This window comes from Uloborus diversus, chromosome 1 (genome assembly GCF_026930045.1).
Source record: "Uloborus diversus isolate 005 chromosome 1, Udiv.v.3.1, whole genome shotgun sequence".
Classification (NCBI taxonomy): Eukaryota; Metazoa; Arthropoda; class Arachnida; order Araneae; family Uloboridae; genus Uloborus; species Uloborus diversus.
The window spans coordinates 155166106-155192104 of record NC_072731.1 but is presented as its reverse complement, the minus strand read 5'-3'; the positions used below and the strand labels follow the sequence as shown (position 1 = coordinate 155192104).

At 32.8% G+C, this 25999-nt stretch overlaps 1 protein-coding gene across 1 annotated transcript in view; it reads right to left on the bottom strand.

Moving 5' to 3' along the window:
• The window catches only part of LOC129222303 (transcriptional regulator ERG homolog), a 68139-nt gene that overhangs the window by 15778 nt on the left and 26362 nt on the right, over positions 1–25999 (bottom strand). Inside the window, exon 3 of the mRNA XM_054856793.1 lies at positions 15816–15896. Within this exon, the coding sequence (XP_054712768.1) occupies positions 15816–15896 (81 nt within the window). The remainder of the gene's footprint in view (positions 1–15815; positions 15897–25999) is intronic.

Below are 25999 nucleotides of genomic sequence, written 5' to 3'. Positions count from 1 at the left end.
AAAATACTCGTATAAAAGTAAAATACTTAATTTTATCCTACTTCACATGCAATAAATAAATTCAAAGTAATCTTAGCCGGAAAAGAACAAAAAGGGAAAGTCAAAAAAAAAAAGAAAAGAAAAGAAAAAAAAAAGAAAAAAAAAACAGAATCGGGATCGATCTTTCATCTCCCTCGTTCCCGTCACCAATAATTACAGACGAATCGAATTCTGCAATTACTGCAATAATAATTCGCGCCACTAATTTTTCAAGTCTGTAAAAAAATAAAAAAAAGGCGAAAAATATGGAGGTCTTCTCTCGCAACCCCATTTATCATCTATTGGCTGACAAGTTAGAAAGGGATGAGGGGGGGGGGATTGGAGAAAGGAGGTTTGGCTTGCCTTTGCTGCCATAAATGCAATAATAAGAGCAGAGGTTTCAAAGTGAAGCAAGTCAGTCATTTCTTTTCGATTGAGTTCGAAGAAATTTCATTTCGAATTCGTGTAAAACAAGTAGAATTGAGCGATACAGAATGATGATTAAATCAGTGTATGATTAACTCAGTGTTAGATTTAAAACGTGTTGTGTGTTGTTTTGAAAACGAAGACCATGTAGGTTAGTTTATAAAACACTTGGAATGTTTAGATGCATAAAATAAAGTTTAAAACTTTTGCGTTGAGAGGTTTTTCAAGAACATATGTTAATACAATGCCAACAATGACATAAGCATAGGGAACATGTTATAAGATATTTGAAAAAAAAAATGTTTCATTGACTAAAGTTCTCACAAGCTTCTGGAACATAGTAATAAGATCAAAAATAAACTTTCAGATTTAGATACCTTTTTTTTTTTTTTTGGTTAATGGTATTTATTCTTTTGGGGCAAAGATTCACAGCTAATTGTCTCACTGTCTTAAGATTATTCAACAACGGGAAGATTTTTAAAACAATTGCTCAAGGGTTAAATATTTACTTCAAATATATAAATGTTGAGGTTAAATAGCTAATCTTTAATTGTACTTTATGGATGTTCTGATAACAATATACTTTTTATCATAAATACTATGATGTACTATTTTAAATAAAAGTTGTTTTATGTTTCAAACATAATCCTAATTTTATTTCTTTTAATTTCCTCCCTTTCCTTTATTTGGAGTCGTAGTGTATTGTCCTGATGTTACTTTAATCAAGAAAAATATAATTACATTTTATATATGTTATAGTTACAACTTATGTTTTTACATTTTTTTAAATGTTTTCATAAAATATATTCTTCCACCTTGACTTCAAGAAATAAATGACTTTTTTTTTGAATTAGAACGCAGGAATAAAAAAAAATCAAAAATTTACCAGTGGTGGTGCAAACAAGAAAACCAAGCATCAATTAATTAAATAAGGCTGTTAAATATTTCAAATTCAAGCTCTAATTTAGTAAATTTGCAAATTTCCGGTAAACTGAATGTCATTTAAAATGAGATTAGTATTTTCAGATGTGAAATAAAACAGATTCACAGATGTTTCGTTCAACAATTTAAATTATAGTTAGTAGTACATGATTTCATCCCAAATGATTTCATTAAAAATAAAACTTTACTTTCAGCATGTCACTTAATAGGCAAAGTACGATAGTCCACTTGAACTAAAAACTAGCTAGTCAAGAGGGAAAGTGCAACATGCTCTCAAGTAAACACATGATATTTTCTCAAGTAAGAAATTTCACATAAACCATAATCAAATTTTGGGAAAGGCTGTTACCTTTTACATAATTCTTTGTGAAAAGCCTTACTTGAAAGAATCGTGTTAAATTTTATCAAGACATATAAAAAAAAAAATCCGTAATCCTCTTATGTGAAAGAACTTGAGAAACTGTAATACGGTATCTTGTTAAACAATTTAAGCGACCATATACAGTATGTGGTTTCAGCACAATTACCTTCAATTTGAAACGAAAATGAACTTTAGTTTCAGAATGTCCCTAAATTTACGAAGTATATATTATTTGTTCAATAAAAACTGGTGGAATGAACTGTAAACAACTGACACAAATGGGCAAAACAAAAAAAGATTAACGGCTACAGTGTTAATATTAAAACATACTTCATATATAATAATACAACACAGTGGATACTAAACAAAGAAGCGCAAAACAGTTAAATTCAAAGTAAAAATTTTGAGGGTAACTTAAGAACGTCGAGGTGAAGGTGTTCGCCTCGACTGTGTTTTAGTCGGGTTGAACCTGTCTTCGTTTTTAATTGCACTGATGATGGCACTTGTATTTTAGAGTGCCGAAACAGCTGTTTGCTGGTTTCTTAACCTTTTTTCATTCTGAATTTGTACTTTATATACGTTGTCATATTTTATTCACAGTTATTAAAGGAGTTCATGCATTATTAAATGCAATACGCACAGATGGGATAGGTTAGTGGGAAAATGGAAACGGAAACATAGCGTAAATGGAAACAAACTGTATTATAATATTTGCGGTGATTTTGGAACAATTCGAATTGGTGCTATTAGACAAGCTAATATGGTAATGGTTTCTGTTGGTAATGGTATCTAGTAAATGGTTTCAACATTTTTTTAAAGTTTAATTTACAAATTTACTAAAAACTTTAGTTGTGAATTTCCGCTTCCCTACTATTTTTGATGTGCAATTTATGCTCCATTAAAATCATGCAAACTGTACTTTGAGACAATTGGAAGCAGCCGAAATTGTCATTCATCTTATTTTTTCCCATGGGTAATTTTTGCTGCAAATTGAACTTTTAGTGGTATTTTCCATCATCAAAAATGAATAAATAAATAAATAAATTATTCATTTCAAAGGTAATGATTTTTCTTGAATAACTTTCTTCTTATTTGATGTCTAACTACATTTGGAGGATTTAGAGGGTCTCAAGCAACTATGGGCCACACATTAAGTGTAGCTGCTGTAGGATTTTAAGCCACTTTTCTGATTGTGTATCTCGTTTATCTGCCTACTGCAACCTCATGGGGAAGGAAATCACTCTTTCCATTTATTCTCTAGTATCTAGCGAAAATAGAAATTCGTTGGGAGTAAAGGAAATAGTATTTCATTCCTTAACATCTAGCCATAAAGTCAAATTCTTCGTACGTAGTTGCTCTCAAGGAGTGCTGTCTTAGATACAACGTGCCAAAAGATTTTCCCACAATTCATCCAAAAAGGAAGGAAAGTAACCCGGACTGACTCCATATAGCATTTGTGTTCGGTATAAACTTATATTTTCAATATCATTACACGCAATTTAATCATATCAGAGCTGCCTAAATATGAAAGTTAAGTAACTTATGGTATTATTTAAAATTTTTATTACTTTTCCTCAAAGAAATTCAGAAAGAAAAACAGACCTTGTAAATTAGAAGCCAATCTAACCTGATAAGTATTAACTTTTACTGCAAGAAATGTTTTTAATTGTGCCTGCTTCTAGAACATCTGTTTATGTTTTGTGAAGAAGGTGGATAATAAATAGGCTCAGTTCAATAGTTTCTTGAACTTAGAATTATTCACTCGACATGGCCGTACAAGAAGCTTGTTTAACTTTCAAGAGTTAGAAAACCTGTGATATTTTGAAACTTCCCTTTAATCTAACATCTCTGATCTTCAGGAATATTAAGTCCCGGACTTAGACCTTTAGAGCTTTCGCCGCACCTGAACAAACGCGAAATCTCTCGTAAATTGATTTTCATTCTGAATACCCAAAAGCATTTAGGCCCCGAAAAGGCCAGGGCGAAATCTCATAATTAAGTGAATGATGATTTTTGCGTAAAGCCCTCCTCTCTTGGAAAAGCCCAAGGAAAAGGAATACGGCAGGTGTGCAGGAGGGGGTTCAAGGAGAAGGGGGAGAGGAACTCCCGGAAATTGCTTCAGTCGGGCTTCTATTTTGTGTCCCGTGGAAATCGGCTGTGTATGCGCGCGGAGAAAAGGCCCTTTTCGCTAAAAGAGTTTGTTAGGTGGAATAATATTATCAATCTCTCTTTTAGAAGAGTGGGAGGGGCGAGGACGCAATTTCGGGTTCTCCTCAGCAGAAACGTAGTGTTCGGAGACACGTTCAAAAGATGATGATTTTTAGCTTTGGGGAAGCAGATGGCAAATGAGTAAAGCGTTCTAGGTCGAGACAAATTGGAATGTTCCCATCGTTTTCATTTAGAAATTACTCCTTTCACCGAATTTTCAATTAAAATCAGCGCAATTAAAACGTTATCACTTTGTTTAAAAAGCTGGATTTTATACCAGTTGCTATGGTTTTCAGAGTGCTAAGTGTTTGAAATGTACTTACAAATGATAAAAATGCACTTCTGTCATTCATTTTGTTCAAGTTTGTTAACACACTAAATTTTCTACCAATTAAGAATTTTTTGTTTAAATTAATGACCGTTATATCATTGTTTTTGCTTTTAAATAGCAAGTAACAAACAAAGACTATATATATTCCTAGTCGGTAAAAGCACTCACAACTCAGCAAGAACGAAAGAGGCTAACCATGTCTGAGATAGATTCTGTAATTAGTACAGTACTACCTTTCATCTACATCTTTACGGGAAGTAATTGACTTAAGCTGTAATAAGTAAATAAATTTATCATCAAGAAAGAAATCAAGATTAAATAAAGTTGAATGAATGGGTGGTAAAGCGAAGTTATTAAAAGCTCGGATACTATTTTATGCATGGTTTTTCGGAAAATATTGATTGGCGCCTTTAATGAGACATAGGAAAAGAACATATCAAAAGTGACATTGAGTTATAGTAATCACATTTACAATGCCCGAAAGATTTGTTTTTTGAACAACCTGTGTTTTTATCTGGAACTAAAACAACCTATCGCATGAGCAATGTAACTGTATTGAAAATTTATTTAAAATTATATGTACACTATTAAAAATTCAGGAAAAGGTTTTGGTAAATATTACTGTAAGGTGGAGAGTTTGTGGTGCAGAAAAAAATACCGTAAATTGTACTGGAAAAAATAAACGATTGCAGCGCCAATTAATACACCACGTGACTTACGGTGCGAAGCAATTAAAACCGTATTTCCCCTTCAATCGATGTGTCTCAGCTCGAATGGTGTTCAGCAAAGCCCCCTGCCAATACGAAGGTCTCCAGATCGAATCTACTGCCCACGTTTTTATGATTTTTTACTCTCGTTTATTCTACCGCAAAATTTTAAAGTAAAAAAAAAGGATTTTGCAGTAAAAGTTACTGGCAACATGGATGCCAGTAACTATTATCGTAAAATTTCAAGATTTTTTTTAACAGTGCATATTCTAAATGCAGCACGAGACAATAGTCTCTTGAAGTGTTCAAATTTCAGCTGGGTTCAAGCGCGAAAGTTAAATAGAAGACACTGAACAAACTTTATGTTCTCTAATATTTTTGACATTATGTGCTGATATTCTCAATTACAGATATGTATATTAAATAGCGTCAGTGGCATGAAAATAAGCGAAACTTAGAAGTTGAAAATTAAAGTTAAAATTAAGTGTCAAGGGATGTATTAAAAGCTATTTTTAAGAAATGTTCCCAATTTTTTTTCTACAAACAAATCAGTGATTAAGATAATTAACAATAAAAATATTATTTCTAAAATTTGAATACGAAGGACGTGCAGTAAAAATTAATTTTCCTCGTTCTTGGTTTGCCCAATTTGACCATAAGATTAAATGTCACTTTGGTGAGTACGGTACACTGCAGGTTTGTAGAATAGGATCTTTTATGCTTTATTGATGACTGAAACGGGAAAAAAATTTTACTTCATTTTAAAAAACCTCAAAATAGGGTTAATGAAGCAGAAATACAGTAGCTCGTTTAAAACGAGCTGATGTGTGCATCACATGACTTCCTTTTACGCCAATTTAATGATAATAGCGTCTTGGTGTAAGCAAGGAAACACTAAATATTTTCACCCCTAGTTCGTTGCGAACCGAAGCAAATATTTCCCAATATTGGCCATTTTAATGTGATTCAGTGGTTAACTCTTTAAGTATCACCATTATTGGCCAAATTAAAACCAGATTTAAAAATTAAAAAAAAAAATCGCCAAATTTGTCTTCAAGTTGGCGACAAAACTTGGCGGCCAAAAGCTTGGCGATATATTGCCAAGTGTTTGACGAATTATAACACCACTTGAGTTGGCATTGAAATTAACAATGATTTATCCCCCATAAAGGTGTAAAAGACCCGCTTAGGAACATCCAAATGCAACCAAAAGGGAAGATGCACAACTAGACCCCACTAGGAGTCTACGTACCAAATTTCAACTTTCTAGGACATACCGTTTTTGAGTTATGCGAGATGCATACGCACATATGCACATAGACACATACACACATACACACATTCATACGTACATACGGACGTGACGAGAAAACTCGTTGTAATTAAGTCGGGGATCGTCAAAATGGATATTTCGGTTGTCTGTACGTTCCTAGGCATGTATTCACATATGGTCAGGTCGTAAAAAAAACTCAACATTCATTCGGGGGTGAGCAAAATGGAAATTAATGCCGATTTTTGAGTGAAAATTTTTTCGCAATTACAATACTTCCTTTTTTGTAAAAGGAAGTAAAAAGTTAAGTCTTTTATTTTCACTAAGCATGTTTCCTCATTTAAATAAATTTTATTTTGATTTTTTCACAATTAAATTCGGATAATAACCATTAATTATTACTAAACTGGAGAGGTAAGTTAAGGTGTGGTGAACAGTCAATGAAAGGTGGAGCAAAATTCATTTCAGTGTTCCCGGAGAAACTTAAAAGTTTCCCATGAATGGGTCTCAAAATTAGGTGACCTTAGTGGCGGTGAAATATAAATAAGGACAGAGAGTTCTGACAAACAATCACAGCTTTAACTAAAATCACAAAATATTTCTATTCACGAACCAAAAGTGTGATCGCAAAAAAGATCTTTTCCTTGGGGATATAAATAAAATGGAAGTTGCCTTCCGGCATGGGACGATATTCTGCACGTACGGTGGCAAAGAACTGCGGAAGAGCCGAGAAGTGCGGATTAGGCATCCTGCGGAAATTGCGGAAAAGCTGCTGCGATGCCACCGACAGATCTAATAGCAGAGGACTTCCGATACTAGATCCGCGATTCTACTTTTTGCCAGAGAGATTTTTCCCATTTTCTCTTTCGTGTAGGTGCCCCAAGTATTACCCCAGAGGATGAGAAATTTCTTTTCCTTTTGCTATCGTTTCGCACTTTAATAGGAGCACATTTTTTCTCTTCTGTTTTAGGCTGGTTATCCTCTTGAATATCGGAGAACGATTCAGAATGCAGCAAACAAGTCATATGTAATTTTTGCTTTTGGTGGTCACGCTATTTTAGATGCTAATGGGAATAAACTAAATTAATAACTTTTTTGTTTGGTCATCTAATGGATGAGACAGATAAAAATAGATCGGTATAAGGTTAAAATTGATGATAGATGAAAGGTAAGACGATTGTGAGCATTTAAATGGAACTCTATTGTTGCGATAATTTATATTTTCCTACTTTAGGAAAGTTTTCTTATCAATAATTAGAAACGTATGCCGCTTTTTCAGCGAGAAATAGTCACTTTCAAATGGTTCCACTAACGATTAATGTCCAGTAACTTCATCTCTTCTCGAAATTTTAACCAAAAAATACAGTTAAAGGATACAGGCTGTAAGATGTTCTACAAAAACGCATCATAAATAGCCAAAAATTAATAATATCTTTTAAAAACAGATAAAAAATTAATTAGAGCCACCATGGATAAAATATTTAAATGGAACGATTTTTCTTCCCAACCTCCAGAACTCTTGTTTTAAGCATATTGCTAATCCTAGTATAGTAATATTGTCACAACGATTCATCCACACCCCCATGATTGTGTTGTTTCTAGCGTCTGTCTCGTACACTTTAGATTGCTAAGAATCCCGATGTGGTAGGATTGCGAAACAATAATAGATTGCTCCATTCTTTGTCTCTGGAATTTTCCAGAACATTCCGTTAGCTAATTTACTTGATTCTATATTTTTTTTCTTTTGTAAATATACATACTCAATCACCAGGTGGGAGGGAGTCCTTGGTTTCAACCATACTGGGTTAAAGTTAAGACTTTGATCGGTGCATTTCTTCCTGACAATATTTCTAGAGTGGTACGAAAACGGGCGCACTCCCCTTTTATTTTCAACATTATGTTACCTATGAATGAATTTTTAATATACACAGTTACTTTGAAGCCTTAAGAGTCATTAACATCGGTAGAACCCCATCCATATCGCAACACAGATAAAATCTGCGCCATTTTCTCGCAGATTTTTAGCGGCAAAATATCTTTGAGTCCCCGAAGTTCTGCATTATATTAACCATTTAGTTTGCATATTATCAACCGTGTATATTAAAAAATCAACACTGGCTGACATAATGTTGAAAATAAAGAGGGTGCACACCCCCTTTCGAACCCTTCTGTACATTTAAATACATGACTGAAACCCAAGGAACAAAAGAAAATTCTGGATTGAAAATTCCCTGCTTCATGGTAATAAAAAATACATGTTTGCCACAGTTTTTGCTTGTAGAACGACTAACAAGCGCATTAATTTAACAATTGTTATTATTTCATAAATCCTAACTCTGCGTCTTTGAACAAACGTATAGATGTATAATTAAAAAATGAAAATGCGAGTAATGTTTGAAATATTCTTTTCTAATGTTTGTCCATTGGTATTTAACAAATGATGGCAATCATTACGTTTTCCAACCTTATTGCAACTTACATTTTTCAAATTTTATCAACTGAGCTAAAACCAAGGTCCACGTTTTTTGGCGTCTGAAATTTACTTCCTAACATGAATATCTATTTGAAAAAAAAAGGGGGGGGGAGGGAGGCCCAAAGCGGGTAGGTTTTCGAAGATCTCTCTAAAATTGTAGTTTTTGGATTTTTATCGCAACAATTTCGGTTTTATATCCTAGCAGGACTCTTGAACTTTTAAATAAAAATAGATTTTTGTGTTATTTCAAACCCAATATTTATTTATTATCAAACTTTACAAACATTTGAAAAAGCCGCTTTGTCCTACCAGTGAGCCCAAAGCGGGTTAGCTTATCTAATCGTGATTTGGTACATTTTCCAATCAAATAAGAAGTCATAAATGATTAAAATAATTGACTAGCTACCTGCCGTTAGAAAAAATATTTATAAAAAGTTGTACTTATCCAATTTAAAGACAGTACATTTGTTTATAAAACATAAAGAAATAACTGATTAAATTAATAGACTAATTAATTGTCCATCCTGAAAAATAACTTTTTATAGTTATACTTATCCTATTGAAATAGAAAATCTAAGTCAGCACACGAGTCAAGAAATTATAAATAAATGTACAATTAAATCCTATACCATCTTTGACAAACCCGCTTTGCCCAAAGGCACTTTTTTTATTTCAATAATTATAAACTTAAATTTAAAACTGAAACAAACGAAATGTAGGCGGATGGTGTCAGAATAACTTAATATTATAGACAATCTAAAAACTAAGCTGGTCTTCGACTAATCACAAGTTACAAAGCTTCATTTTTTTAGAAATGTATCATTTTTTCATTTTAAGCCTGGTTGCGCCATGCCGCTTCACTGCTGCTTCGAAAGGACTGATTAAAACACGAGGGTGCTCATGTAGACATGACATACGTGTGCATCGCCGCTTACACACTATGGGGGGGGGGCATACGAATCTCTTCCTGCTTTGTGCCGCCCTCCCCTATCTCATAGCAGTTACGAAAACAATCTCGTTTTGTGTAATTCATTTTAAATAATTTTCATTGAGCATATCAATTGTGATTCTAGTAATTCAACGTAGACATCGACAAAAATGTAAAAACAAAAATACTCATGCAGCATGGCAAATGGCAATTATTATTCTAAAAATATAGAAAACCATTTACAGCATTATAGTAAGAAATATTCATAAATAATAGGTACTCGTTTTTTACTTGTGTACGCATTGAACTTTTCAGTTGATTGAGTAATAAGTTCTAGGAGTTTTGTTACGAGTTGTTTGAAAATTCGAAAAAATAAGATTTTCAGAACTGTTCATAAATCTATTCTTAAAAAAAAGTAATACTTTCAATTTTTACTTGTGTTTCATAAAAGGTTAAGTAAGGTTTTTTTACAGATCATAACTTTACAATTATCGAGCTATAAAATTCTTTAAAGCCAGGAAGAAACTTCGACATCAAAGGAATATGCTTGCCTATATTTATAAGAAAGAAAAACGTACACCAATACATCTTGATTATTCTCCACAAGGTGCTTCAGCAGTTCTTTCATGAGCCTCTTTCCTCAAAGAACAAAACACGAAAGTAACATCAGATTCTCGTACCGAGATTGACGTAGAAAAGGAAATAAATTTTTTGTCTGGAGGAACATAAATTTTATTCCAGTGAACATCCAAGAATATTTTTCCACAAAAAGCGTAGAATTGAAAAGTTCAAAATGAGTTAAAGCATTGTTAGGTGCGCTGAATTCTTCGGCAAGTTGAGTCACAAAAGTGCTATACCGCAGGGAAATTTCGAAAGAACTTGGAATGACTATCTTGGAAGAACTGCAGTGTGGATCTTTTTGTATCTCCGTCACGTTTTTGGAAGGAGAAGATAGTATTTACAAGGGGGAAAAGCTTATTTTTCGAGAAAAAAATGAATTTATCTTAAAAGAAATAAATAACTCAGAAATCATTTCAAACCCACTTTATAAGTCTAAAATGTACTTCAAGAAATAATTTTTATGATGAGATAGCGTTTCAGAATTCATCGTGCTGAAAACTTAATTCAGTGACTGTTGAATTTAGTTTCAACTGCTGTAATTTTAGCTGACATTGAATGATGGTACAGAAAAACTTCAGCTATCCTAATCGGTTTTGACCGCAACCCATGCGGGTAATCAAAAAGTCGGATTACTATACATTTTTTATGTCAACCCCACTTTATAAGCCTAAAAGATACTTTAAAAAATAATTTTATGATGAGATAGCGTTTCAGAATTCATCGTGCTGAAAACTTAATTCTGTGACTGTTGAATTCAGTTTCAACTGCTGTGTTTTAAGCTGACATTGGTACAGAAGAACTTCAGCTATCCTAATCGGTTGGGACCGCACCCCATACGGGTAATCAGAAAGCCGGATTACTATATATTTTTTATTTCAAATCCACTTTATAAGCCTAAAAAATAATTTTATGATGAGATAGCCTTTCAGAATTCATCGTGCTGAAAACTGAATTCTGTGATTTTTGAATTTAGTGTCAACTGCTGTGATTTAAGCTGACATTGGTACAGAAGAACTTCAGCTATCCTAATCGGTTGGGACCACCCCAAACGAATCATTAAAAAATCGGATAACTCCATTTTTTCTGAAAACAATTTGCGTGTTGAAAATAGGAGAAAAAACTGTTTTTAAAGAAAGCGTGCTTTCAGTTAAACAAATGAAAAGGCAATACTTATACATGCAATACTGTTACAAGTGCTGTATATATGTATTAGTACAGTATGTACGCTTCGTACTCTCAATGAGAGGCATTTCTTGTTCAATATCTCAATCAAAGTAAATTTCTTGAATAGCTTCGCTTATAGACAGAAGCATTAATTTTGTGAATCGTTTTAAGTTTCCGCTTTATTTTTGTTTTCTAAAATTCTGAAAGCGAATCGGATAGTAGAACTTTGGATAGTTGGAGTTGTACTGTACAAGTATTTGACTGTATTAACGTCATTTGTCGCTTTCAAAACGCATTTTAAGTTTTAAAACATCGCAGAGTATCTGAAGTTATTAAATCACTTAGAAAAACTTTAACCAAGCTGCTGTCTCGGTGTAGGCGTTTTGGAAGCGTGTAAGCCAAATATTTAAGACATGCTAATCTAATTGAGACCTATCTTCAACCATTTTTTAAGCGTTAACGTTTTCTCTATCGTCATAATGAATTACTGACTTTTGCGAAATATCATCTCACGTTTGCGAGTTATCCGAGAAGATCTTTCGCTATCAGCTGAGAATTATATGTCGAATGATATCGAAAAAAATATTACACATTTCTAAAAAGGCTCTACAATTTGTTACAAAATACTTTCTTCCTCTTCAGTGAACGATATAAGAAATCAATCAGATGATTTTTTTAAAACTTAGACATGCTCTCAGATCCAAAACGTAGAGCTTACTTGGGGTTCTGTGAAAAGCAGTGGTCGATAGAAGATTAGAAGTGGTCAACCAACAGCCAATTTTAAGCATGAACAGCCACCTCAGATGTAGAGCTTTTCCTTGTTTCGGTAGGACATTTTGCTGAGTGTCTATTCGAAATTTGTTGATGCATTAAAGAGAGTGAAAGTCTTGTGCACCACTTTTGAATACTTAGCGCTAAATTTGGCCGCTTACGGCCTTTATCTTTATTAAAGAAGTAAACTCTGTAATTTAATTACATTTATGCCTTTTCTAGATAAATACCGAAATTAGCAGTTCAATAAATCACTATTTACTCCGAGAACTTCTTTAATTAAGCTTAGTAAAACTTTTCTTGAAAAAGCCTATATTAGCTTAAGTAAGGCTAGTGGGTTTAAAGTACTTGAAAAAGCATAAAAATAAAATTTTCAATAATCATATTAAACTAATCTGTTAATAGAAAAGGAGAATATAAAAACTTCAAAGTAGCTATTGTTTATTAAAAGCATGTCTGTTAAAAAACTTCTTGATATTCTTGTATGAGAAATCTAAACAGCAGTGGGACTTTTTAAGAAACTTCAAGTAGTCGTATAAAAGATTCTACAAATTTATCCAAAACTGCGAAAATTTGATGCTAAGATAGTATTTCTTCTATCCAAAAGTATATTTTGGTTGGGAATTTCCTATGCTATCCTTATAATACTTGAGATTCAATAGTTTTGAATAACGTTGTATTTAGCATTTTACTCCAAAACATGCGTCTTCAACACATGTCAAGAAAGGCCCAGCACTTGGTAGATCGGGGAAGGGGGTCATTTGCGCCCCTAGACTTTATTTAGCCGTACACACTTTTAAAATTATACTTTTATTGTTTTTTTCCAGTAAATTGTATTGAGTACAAACCCTTAGCCGTAAAATTAGACCAATCTTGTTGTCTTGAATTATAGCATTAAAAAAGTCTACTTAGACAGTTTGTGAAGTGCGCTTTAAATAGTTTTAATTCTATTTAAAAAAAGTACTTTAGTATCATCTCAAAAAAGTAAATTTCCTTAAATTTGCCAGCGTGTGAATTGTTTGCGTACATTATTTGTTTTAAATGTTTGTTGCACAGAAATATTTTCAACGTCTCTATAAGCAAATTTCACGCATTGGAAATATTAAATACGCCTGAAAATATTAATCGATTTCATTTTTTATTTTAAATAAATGTAGCCTCGTGGAAAGTGAAAAAAAAAAAGAAAAATAACTGGGTTTTTAAAGTATTACATTTGAATGAGTTGTTACTTTTTACGCGAAAGATGTCAGATAAATAATAACAAATTTTATACACACACACAGCTTTCGTTTCCCTGCCATCTTCCATTTCATCCTCAGAAAATTAGTTATGTCTATTACAGAGACTATTACTGAGTCTTCACTGTATGCTTAAATACTTCACTCCTTCAAAATTAATTTCGCTTTTCTTAAAAATAGCAAGGATTATTTTCATACTCCATAGCATTAACCCTGAATACTCTCATGAGAAGGTAAAGAGCAGTATCAGTAAAATTGTCATTTCTCTCTCTTTTTTTTTTTTTTAATACTTTGCTTTTTGCATTTTTGTCATCCGTTGCACTTTAGCTCCCAAATATTTCAAAAATTTAATTCTTCATATACTGCGCTTTGCCTTCCCCCGGAAGTATGTATAAAAGTGTGTGTTTCTGAGTGAAACTGCATTCTGCAGACAAAAATCTTAATAACATGCTGCCGACACTGACGTACCATAGACGTATCAGGCTGTCCACAACTGGGGAGAGCAACCCTAAAGGGGAGAGTATCGGATTATATCGGGGTCCCAGTACTTAATTCCAGATTCTTTTCCCAAACAAAAATAATCATTGAGGGATCATGACCTGCTGGGATTTGGAAAACGTGATGGACACAATGATAGCGTTTGAATTTTTATTTATACAAGCGAAAGTAAAAGTGATTCTTACATTGAAATTTTTCGTTATTTCTGTACATGATTTAAAGACGGTATTAAAAATAATTAGATTTTAATACTTTTTGAAGCATGAAAGATAATTATTTCAAATTCAAGGGAAATGTATGGTAACAGAATCATGCTGTGTAACAGAACCTATAAGTGCTACTAGTACTATTTCTTGCCCCCAAGACAGAGGAAAAGTTTACCTGCCACTTGTAATGGTTATCTCCAAATTTATAATTTTTGCCACTTACATCCCTTTGCTTCTTGCTGACCTCATATGCTGAGTAAAGAAATATATATAAATATAGTTTCATACTGGAGTTTGCCGATTCTGGTTTTATTGGAGGGTTACAAAATCATCAGTGCTTCTTATATGGTTATTCTTTGTTTCTGCACTGGGAAGGTGATTAGCAGTATCTACAAATGTTTCTTTTTATTTATTTATTTATTTACTTTTAATTATTTATCAATTCATTTATTTATTTCATTTTATTTTATTTTTTCCGTCATTTACTTAACATTATTTTTACTTTTGAAACATGTTTAGTTAGTTTTCGCCGAAAATAAAGCAAGGAAATAACTTAAAATTTCAATATTTTACTAGCGTTTGCGGGAAATCAAAAACGCTTTTCTTAAAATAACTCTCAAACTGACATTTGTAAATTTTTCCATTGACATGTCCAGAATTTCAAATCTAAATTAACCTAGTTTTTTACGAGTTAAAATATAGATGAGCAGATATTCTTGCTCCGAAGATCAGTCTTATGTTTAAAGCATTTAGCTGTTCAATAAAGAACAAGGGTTCCCAAACTTTTCCAAGTCGAAGCACCCTTAGAACGATTTAAATTTTGTCACGATACCCCAATTATATATCTATATATATACACACACACATATATATATATATATATATATATATATATATATATATATATATATATATATATTACTTATTTATTTATTTATTTGCGCATAGTACCATACCTATGTACGTAGAGATATATTGTTAATCATATGTGTATATATATATGATTTGACAGAAAAAAAAACAGAAATTATGTAGAAACAAGGTTTCCATTTATTATTTGTGTATTGAAATAAGAACTTTTTTTATGGAATGTTGTGCATTTTATTAAATTAAAGTAAAATATAGGAAATCAGGTGTGATTTTGATGAGCAACCATTACAATGTTTCGTACAATTGACAAAGCAGATTTGATACCGCAGACGCTTTGCGGCACCTCTCCCCTATTCCAGCGGCACCCAATTTGGGAACTCTTGATATAGAATGTTTCAAACAGGACATGTGCTGTTGAACTAACATCGAAGTTAAAGTTGTTTTATCAAATATGAGATTGTTCAAAAATCGTAATTGCATATTTTAGGATCAGTATTGATAAAATAAGTTATATATTGATAAAAAGGTGATTTTTTTAAAAAATAGTTGCATAGAGAAACTTATTTTTAATCTACCTGTATCAAAACAAAAGGCTTTTGGTCTTAATCGGTCATAGGAACTATGACGTCAAACTCGCCAACGCTTTTAAACGACGCCAAATATACAGATCTCTCAATCAACTCATAAAATAAGCAGATGGTATTAGTTTTCTAATATTATCAAATTATTTAAGGCGAGCAAATGTGGTTGGAAAAGTTTTAATCATTTGTGAGTAATTCTTACCTTGCATATTGCGTATATGAGGATGCGTGTGCGCATCTAGCGACGTCTTCGTCATTCCTCCTATTGTGTTATGAGGGTACCCTGGAAAAAAAAAAGATAAATATGTTATTTCCATAAAAATACTCTGATATTAACAAGATCACGGGAAAAAAGAAAAAACTCCTGTTTTAGAACACTTTTAACGGCACTTATGCAACACCCTTTTAATTACATCAATAACTTTTGCTGTTTATTTTTCAGAAATCTCGCGGAAAGCTGTCAACCACTGTTGAGCAATTAACGGCCGTCCTTTTTGTCGGCATTCGTGAAACCAGCCGGCAGTAATTCATTGCACAACAAATTTTCTAGTAGCATACTATTGCAAGAATCTTTTGTATGGTAATTAAAGAAAGCTGTTGAAGTTATATTTGTACATAAGAAAGCGAGGATTACACGAGTGCGCAAAATGTTTTCACACTCTGTTCTCAAATGTGTCTCCAATATATTCCCAAATGTGTTTCCATGTTTAAATTCAACAAATATCCTGAGCGAGACATATCCGGGTTCGGTATTCTTTACGGAGCACATTTTAGTGCACATTCAGGCAATTGGAACACATTTTCTGCATTGAAGTGTTCCGTTCAACATACATATTTTTTAAGAACATTTTTTTACCACAGATTCAACAGTTACTATTCAAGTTGTTTTTTTTTTTTTGTCTGTTTGGTGGAAAAAAATGTTCTTACGTCTAAGATTTCTTGTTCTGTTATTGAACGTCGCGATGAGTTTACGTTAAAGACTTCGTATCACTTAGCGTTCGGAATGATATTTTTACTGAAATTATGTAGATTTTCATTAAAATTACATCAATGACATAGAGGAAACATGTAAAACTTAGTTAGCGATAACTTTCTTTAGAAAATACTTTTTAAATGGGAAATGACCAATTATAGACGGTTTTCCGTAAAGAAGCGAAGAAAATGTTTCAAAATTTGAGCCAGTTGTCGCAGAGTTTCCAGAACAATAAATCACATTTCTTCGTACTTCGTGCTTTATCCGTCACAATATCAGTCGAGCCCTTCCTATCAACTACCTCTGCCATTACCCGCCCCATCCTCATGCTGCCACCGATCGCTCTTTTCAGAAGTTTGCTCCCAAACGATTCGAGCGGAAAAAAAGAGTTAAGTACGCCCAGCTTTGTGCACACGGTGGGCCTATCGCGCGCATGCTCGATTAGGCCCGGGCTATAAGCTACTCGCTTGATGATGGTCTCATTACTCATACAAAGGCTTAATATTGGGTTCTATTAACCCGGCTACTAAAAGGCTACTGCGACGACAGGTCACGTGTGCTTCTCATTCACTTGTTTGCGGTTCACTGGATGGGGTGAGCGGATTTCGGATGAGATTAGCAGGGTATTTAAAACGGGGTGATATAGGTAAGTAGTATTATGCGAGGGTCATCAGAGAACTTCTGTCAACACAGATGGAATTGTTTAGCTTCACATTTTTCTGGACGAAGCTTTAGCTTACAGTTATCAACCCTCCTTCTTGATTTTTTCGACTTACCCAGTTCTACCGTGGACAGGTTAAACGGCAGTATCTGCAGAATTACGTTTTCAAGATGTTTGAAGAAACGCGTTTTGGATTCAATACTAACAGTAGGGAAAGGTTGCATTTAGACATTTTTCTTCAACGAGTTTGTACAGTAAAACTAACGTACATTAGATGATAAAAATGCAAAAAAGTGAAAATACTCCAAATACTGATCTTTACTTGCCCACCGCCAGTAATTCTCTTTGACTAATCCAGAAGTTTTAGTGTTCTTTGTATAATAATCAAGAAGCTTGAACTTTTATCAATCAAAACATCGTGGCATTTCTGACGATGGGGAATAGCAGCATTAAAAGTATACATTTCGTTCTGATTAGAATAACTTATAAATTATAAATCAGAAGGCAGGAACTTATTAGATAGAGGAATTATTAACTTTTAATAGGGGTCTATTAATATTAAGCTTGAAATAATTTAAACTGCTATGGTAATTGTCAGTAAGTCACCGCCCTATATCCAGGGCTAAGGCAGAAAAGCCTTAGCCCTGGCTATAGGGCAGTAAATTACTGAATATACCATGCCTTTGCCTACAATCTTCGAGTTGAACCAAGCCATTGCTTTGGTCAGTCGTCTGGTCAGTGCTAATTCTGTATTAGTTACCAGTTTGTTTGACACTCTTGGCTTCCTTAAGAGGTTTTCCACCTCCAGCTCAGTCACTTCCTATGTCGGGCTGATGAGTGCTAATAAGCACAAAACTGCAGTCCTCGGCTGGAATGACTGAGCTGGTGGTGTATTTCATATGGTAATAGTGTAACAGCGACATCTTGGATGGAAAAGAGTTCAAGAAATTTCTTAGACCTTACTTTTACTAGCAGTTGACAGCTGAGTATTTCAGAAATTTCGTCTAAATATTATAAATGCTCTAAATTTTACAATTTAAAATTTTCACCGCTTTTCACGAATTCCTTCTGAAAGAAATGTTGGACGAATATAAAACGACAATTCGAAAAGAAAAGCGAATGAAGTCTTAACCATATTTACTCATTGTGTTTCTAAAAAAATAAAAGCACGTCGCAGCACATTAAATGATTTTTGTGTCATTGGAATTTCAAGCATTAAAATTCAGCAAATATTTTTGAATATTTAACTACTTCATCATTTTTTATATTTTATTCGTATATTAATTCTTTATTTAGCCAAATCAACTGCCTTGAATTAATTTGTGCTGTTCTTGAAAGAAGTAATCAATTTTCTTACTTTAAATTAAAAACATACGTAGAATCCGGAAGAGGTGCCGCATCCTTTGTATGTATTGTAATTACAGATAGATGGCCATCAGACTCGCAATATAAGTGCATCATAAAAGTTCTTGAACGGGTGTACAATGTGAAACCCAATTCGATGATTACTTTTAACTGTACAATCGTACTTTATGGTGAGCGCATAATTTCATTACCGAAACTTTGTAATACCTTACGCTAAAACAGTTTTTGCACCATAAATATCAATCATAGCCATGCATGATTTCAGACTCGAAACTAGGTGTAGGGATTGGATGCTATAGAGTACTGAGTGTATTAATAAGCCATTTTTTAAGAAGGCTTGCGATCATGGTGTGTAATTCCCGTACCATGCAAAACGGGATACATGCCGCACCGCGTTCCGGTATACATGACACCTTTTTTTTCTTCTTACCACACGCTGCTATTACTAAATTTTAACTTTATTTGTATCTTATTTTAGTATGTTATTGACTTTTGTATTGCGGAAGTATAATTTAAGGGTTTGATCAACTTTGTGAACATTTTTTTCCTTTTCGTAACAATGTCGATTAGGCCTATATTAATGGAAAATTCCTCACCTCCGTGACAGATCTTATCAATGGCATTATTTCTGAGGAGAAAATAAATGATGGAAGGGAAATGCATCAATATAAGGCATTCTACCAAAATTATAAATTGCCAGATATATTCTCAAATTTACTAAAAACTAGTTTTTAACACACATTTGAACTAAAAGGATACCTATCTACGCACTTTATACCGATAGACACCTACAGAACCTGGAACTGGTAGTGTAACATCGAAATCGAAATGAAAAAAATGTGTCTTCATATCCCCTATTACAAACAATCAGCACGTTTTTATTTTGGGTAAACACCAAAATCAACTTAGAATACTAAGGTAATCTTATTCACTTCTTAATTATGTGTCTTCTAAATCGTTTTTTTTTTTTTTTTTTTTTTTTTTTGAATTGACTGCACATGCTACAAAAATTAAATAATGAAACTTTTAGGTTTAGTTGCCTCATTCCTTATAATATACAATTGGCAAACCGGATTCTTGCCGGCTAGTGTTAAAGTAAAATAGGTATTGTAAAGTACTTTAGTCAATTCTTACGAAATATTTCTTATGCTTTCACACCACATGTTATTGATTACGTGTTTCAATACCAAGTACTATTTATACGAAAATATTTCTACTAAAAATATTTTTTGATGTTAGTTCTCCGTATGTTTCTGGAGTAGAATAATTATCGAGCGTAAGTGCGATGCATCAGCAAGTACGAGCCTGTAAAATAGTTTTCATTACAACGAGACTCAGCTGGCAGAAAAGCAACCTGCACGTCTGGTAGTAATGGAAGGCGCGGCATGTCTGACTCCGGATGTTACGCTTGTTCGACTACCTCGTGTTTTACTTGGAAAACACTCGCTGGTGGTTTTAGCTTCATTTTTTCATTGGAAATGATTACGCTTGCGTCGATTAAATATACTGAAAAATCCATCATTTCTTGGCCCAAACGTGCAAAGAAAATTGCATGCACATGTTTAAGCGTTTAGAGGAACCCCTTGTGCAGTACAAAGAAATAGACAGGGATAATCAAAATAGCAAATTAATTATTTAAAGTAACTCCTTGTGCAGTACAAAGAAGTAGACAAGGATCATTAAAACAGTAAATCCATTATGCAGAAATATAATGCAATTATAGACAAAAACGAATAGTTTAAAAAATGTTGGGCCAAAAAAAAAAGTTGCAACTATCTGCAAAATAGATATTTCTTAAGCTTTTGAAGAGACGTTATTTCCCTAAAAACATGAAATAAAATACATCAGTTAAAAAAATAACTCCAAATGCGAAGTGGGACGAAAAGTTAATTTTAATAGTAAGTTAAGCAATTTTTTTCAAAAATGTATAACTCTTTCTAAAAATTAAAATTCAGATGAGATGATCATGCTTTTTCCTGAATTAAAGTTAAATAAGTTCATCTGCACTAAAGTTAAATAAATTCAAAAAAAATAATAATAATGCTCAACTTTTTTTAAACTCTTCCATCTTTACATAATTTTCATGTTAGTCCATAAATTTTGAGCGCTCAGTTTGATTGGCAACAGGGCTTCATGTCTAAGAAAAAGAAATCCAGGAACTCTATGTTCTTCAGAACTTATAACGTAAAAAGTCATAACTCTAGGATAGTAAAGTTTAGCACTGAGAAAAATATATATATATATGTCTAATGAATAAGTGCGATGGATGCAAAACGTTTTTTAATGCAAATGCTGATAAGGACCTTTGAGATGGTAAATAGACAGAAAAATGTTTGTAACAAACAGCTGTTTTAAAGTCAGAATCTTTGCGGATTACAAGGATTGAAAAAAAAAATTTTTAACCTTGTAGGGAAATGAGAAAATTGAAATGGTGAAGTACTTTCGCTATTTTTACATAGTTTTCAGTTCTTCCACCTGCCTAACAATATTTTAATTAATTTCTTAAACACTGATTCCAGTCGAAAAATAAATAGCTCTAAACATCAAGGAAAATAATAATATTAGTCATTTTCAAATTTTGATACCCATGTTGTAATATTTTGTGGTTTATCAAGAAAGAGTTTTTGTTGTTCAGAGTTTTTTAACTATCATTTTAAGAACTAATTGAATTCTACTGACGTTCAGTGAAGTACTTAGCTATTACTAGGCATGTTTCGATTTCAAATGTTAACAACAATCAAGTGGACGCGGAGCAAAGTGAAGAGGACAAAATGAAATAGTTCATTTCGTTTACTTATTTATTCATTTATTAAATCATTCACGCTGTCATTCACTAAATAGTTCATTTACATTTCTAAATCCATTTATTTATTCATTTGTTCCCTTATTTTCTTATTTATTTACTATTTTATTTACTCATTACATTATTCCTAATATATTAATTAATTTATTTATTAATTTGTTTATTGTTTCAGTATTACTCACTCATTCGTTTATTTATTCATTCATATGATGAAAAATGAACGAATATCAAATAAAAAGTAATAAATAAAAATAATCAAATACAACGTATTCCATTAGAAACGCAATTTATTTTTTCACATTACTCCTTGCAAAAATAAGTGAAAATTTTCCCTTTTCCTTGTTTTGAAGGTACAAATTTACTGCTAAAAATAAGAAAATTTCGATGCTCGTTTTGTTTTGTCGCCCGTTTAATTTCTTTCTTTATGTACTATAATTTTCAAAACGAATTTCCAATTTTTTAATTTTTAAAAAGTTTTGCGTACTATTTCCTACCCTTCTCTATTTCTGCCCAAGAACGCTACTTGCAAGAATGTCTGAATTCATTGGTAATAAAATGCAATCAAAGTTTGACTATTTTTTGTTTACTAAAATAAAGTACTCATCCAGTGTGTTACAGTTATCATGTATCTTTTCAATTTAAACACAGCAGTAGATATCAGAGCATTTATTTATAACATTCGTACCAATTATAATTATGTAGTCATAAGCTAATACCGGAACAGTAATTTTCTCCAGAGAACTAACTGGTAGCAACTTAGTTTTTTTTTTTTTAATAGCTCATTGTATATTTAAAAGCTAACTTGGGTATTAATGTGAGTAACATTAGCATCTTATTCTCAGATAGTTATTTTAGTATTCTGGTACCATCTTTTTATGCATGAAAGATTGATTTCATGCCAGGTAAGCATAATTTTCTGTAGGATTAATTTTTGCTTCACTTCCATACTTTAAAGCTTAGAAATAAAATAAATTGCGTCTCATTTTTACTTTCTTCTATATCTAATATATAGAAGAAAGTATTGGATTCGTGCAAATTTTCGAATTTCGAATTTTGACGGATTCGAACGTTTTGAGGTGTGCTGAGTCCATTTCGACCATTTTTGGAAAATGTCTGTCTGTCTGTGTGTGTGTATGTATGTGTGTGTGTATGTATGTGTGTATGTGTGTGTGTCACGTCTGTGTGTGACCAGTTTTTTGTGGCCGCTCTACAACAAAAACTACCGCATGAAATCGAACGAAATTTAGTACACATATGTGCCCCTATGTGAACTTGTGCCCATTAGTTTTTGGCGCGAATTCCTCCAAGGGGGGTGGAGCAATGGGACGTTTTTCGAGTTACGCGTGCTTGCTATTCCTCAGGAAGTTACTGGCGGAATCAAACAAAATTTGGTCCATATGTTGGTATTAACAGGAACAGATGCTGATTCAATTTTGGTGTCAATAACTCAAACGGGGGTTGAGCTATAGAACGTTTTTTGTCGTCAATTGTGACTGCTGTATCTGAAGAAATAATGAACGGAATGAAAGAAAAATTTATCGGCAAGTAGCCCTTAGTGGGTATAAGAACTGATTTTATTTTTGTGTCAACAGCTAAAAAGGGGGTAGCGCAATCACCCGTTCTTTTTTTCCATTTTGAGTGCCCTATCTCAAGAAGTAATGCTACGTTCTGGTTGAAATTTGGAATATATGTGAATCCATATGTAAACAGGCTTTGGTTCTATTTTGACGCCGATCGCTCCAAGAGGTGTTGATTTTCTTTTTTTTTTTTTTTTGCGAATAAAAATATTTTTATTAATGCAACAATAAGAAAGATAAATCGTAATAGATTGTCGTCTGCGTATTTCTCGTGATTTTAATTGTATGGAAATGATAGGAAATATTATCTCAATGATTTAAAATTTTTAACTGTTGCCATCTTATGTTTGTTAACAAATAAAATATTTGTAATTCATTCAAGCAAGGCTTTTAAAATAACTTTCAATTTTCGCTCTTTTCTTTGCTTTTGCAATAATTCAGACATTGGGTCAAGTTTTTGCATGTGTAATTTTGTTTTTGTTGGGAATATTGCTTCCTCGTCAAGCATGGGGAGGGATCAGAAAAAAAAAAGAAAAAGAAAAATATAGAAGAAAGTTTCGTGATGGCCACAACATACTAGTTGATATTTCACTCTACTTTGAGAAATTTTCTTTCGGTATACACATTAAATAATATACTTTTATAGCACTTAAATTTCAACAATAGTGAGCCGAAAAATTATTTTAAATGTAACATTAAGCACTTAAGCTTAAGTTCAAGCCTCATTATTATTTTTTTTATTTTAGCATAATTTTCACTAATATTGCGAGAGGAAAAACACTACGTACTTAGATTGTTTCTCTGTGTTTTTAATATATAATTTTTAATGTTATTATTGGCAAAAATTCATTATGCGCACATGAAAACAGTGGTAAAAATAAAAAATACAAACTTTTTTTAAAAGTTTATAAGAATTCAAAAATAGTTTTCAAAACTTACGCTTTTTGCACAATTGGCGAAACAGTTTCTCGCCGCAGACGGCTAGAGTTGAAAGAATATCTAGTAAAATATTGTATGTAGTAAATTTCTACTCGTTTTTTGATTTCTTTGTCCTCAAACCACATGTCACTGAATACGAGATCCAATGCTGAGCATTATTTATACGGAAATATTTCAACAAAACACTATTTCTTGACGCGTTTTATTTAAGAAAAATTTTATAATATCTTATTAAGTGAAATTGTGATGAATCATCCAATGTAGAGCCTGGAAATTGGTTTTCATTACTGAAAGAGTTAACTGGCAGGAAAGCAACTTAACAAACTCTTTCCTGTAATGGAATGCGCGGATGTCAGATCCCGGATGTTATGCTTGTTTGGCTTATTCATACGTTAAAGTGCACGTTTATAAAATTTTCATAGTATTATGTTTTCATCTACTTAATATTTTTTAATGGATTTAAAGTACATAAACATCAACTCCATAGGACACATTTGATATAATCGAAAAATAGTTCAATTCTTGGACACGTAATGACATGAAAATGGAATAGTCATCCTTTATACGTAATTTGCAAAGTATGGTAAATGTTTCAGGTCCCAAAGTAAGACAAAGAAATTGCTTAATGAGTAAGAGCAATAGTTACGGAAAAACGCAACTATTGCTGTATGTAGTATCAAAATAAATATTAAACTGCCAATTTCTTTTTACAATTTTTCTTCATCTTCCCTTTCTTAAGAGCAAAATGTTTCATTCAAAGAAGCACCGCTGAAGAGAATTCTAGTACAACCTCGCAAGCATAATCTTCGGTGTTGCCGCACAATGGAGGTGTGTAAAATAAAAAGTGATAGATCCGGTGTGATGTATAGGTACGTAAATAAATTCATAATCGCCTCTTCGCTCTTTGAAGCTTCGAAAATTTGGTGTTCAGGAGTGCTACATTATGCCCTCATTGTTCGCGAAACAGTGATTCCATTTCCTCCCTTCCCATTATTTTCGAACATGAGCAAAATGGCCGACCATAACCGGTCAGTGCCACAGAAAAGTCCCCATTGGCTTCAATTCCTTATCGCGATCACCAGTTTCCCCCTATATATTTACGCGAATTGTCGGAAACATTCGCCAAGTCTTCATCGCTTTTGAAGCGGCCACCACAAATTGAATTGCTCGCCACATCCGGAATCATCGCCGGACTCTTTTATTACGCCGGTTTGCATCTGTTTTAACGAGCGCGCAATGATATTCCTCTGTGATTAGACAATCCTCGTCGGGGGGCAGTAGTAACTTAATGATGATTCTCTTCGGACTAATTTGGTTAAACTTTTCCCAACAAACTCTTTTAGGCATTCGTTTGGCAAATTTTCCGAATATCCTCTTACAAATTATTCGAATGCAGTTCATTAAGACGTTTATTTGAATAATATGATTAGGGACTTCGGCTGGGGCTCGAAGCGTTGCCAACGCAGGTTTGTTAATTATGAGGATTTGCTTAATTTGCCACGTCTTTCTAGGAATTCTTAATTAGCAATGTTTCGCTACTTTACGTTCGAAATGTTAATCATATTAGTTGGAATTCCGAGAATAGGTGTGTGCGCTTCATCAGAGTAAATATGGTGATGAACTTTTAATTATTATCTGGAAACAAATGTATAACCGTCAGTAGGTTCATTACTTGAAAATTAAGAGTTCAGTGCATATCCGCACTTCTAATTATAAATGTATTTACCTTTCTAGAATCAGTTCAATCAGAAGCACTCCTTAGAAAAATCACATGGTTTTGAAGAAATAAACTAATTGTATTAATTGCATTTCAAGAAAAGTTGAAAGAACAAATCAAACTTTTGAGCTTGGTTTTACTTAGGTGAATATGAATTTAAAATTTCTAAAACTTTATATATGACTGCATAAGTATTAAAACGAAAACGAAGAAACGCGTTTACATTTTTGAAAAATAAATTTTAAATAGAAAACATAACATTTTAAGCAATTGATGTTCAAAATTTATCAATAAAACACTAAAGTCTGTATATTAAAATGAGTTTTAAATTAACAAATTTATTTTGTTCAA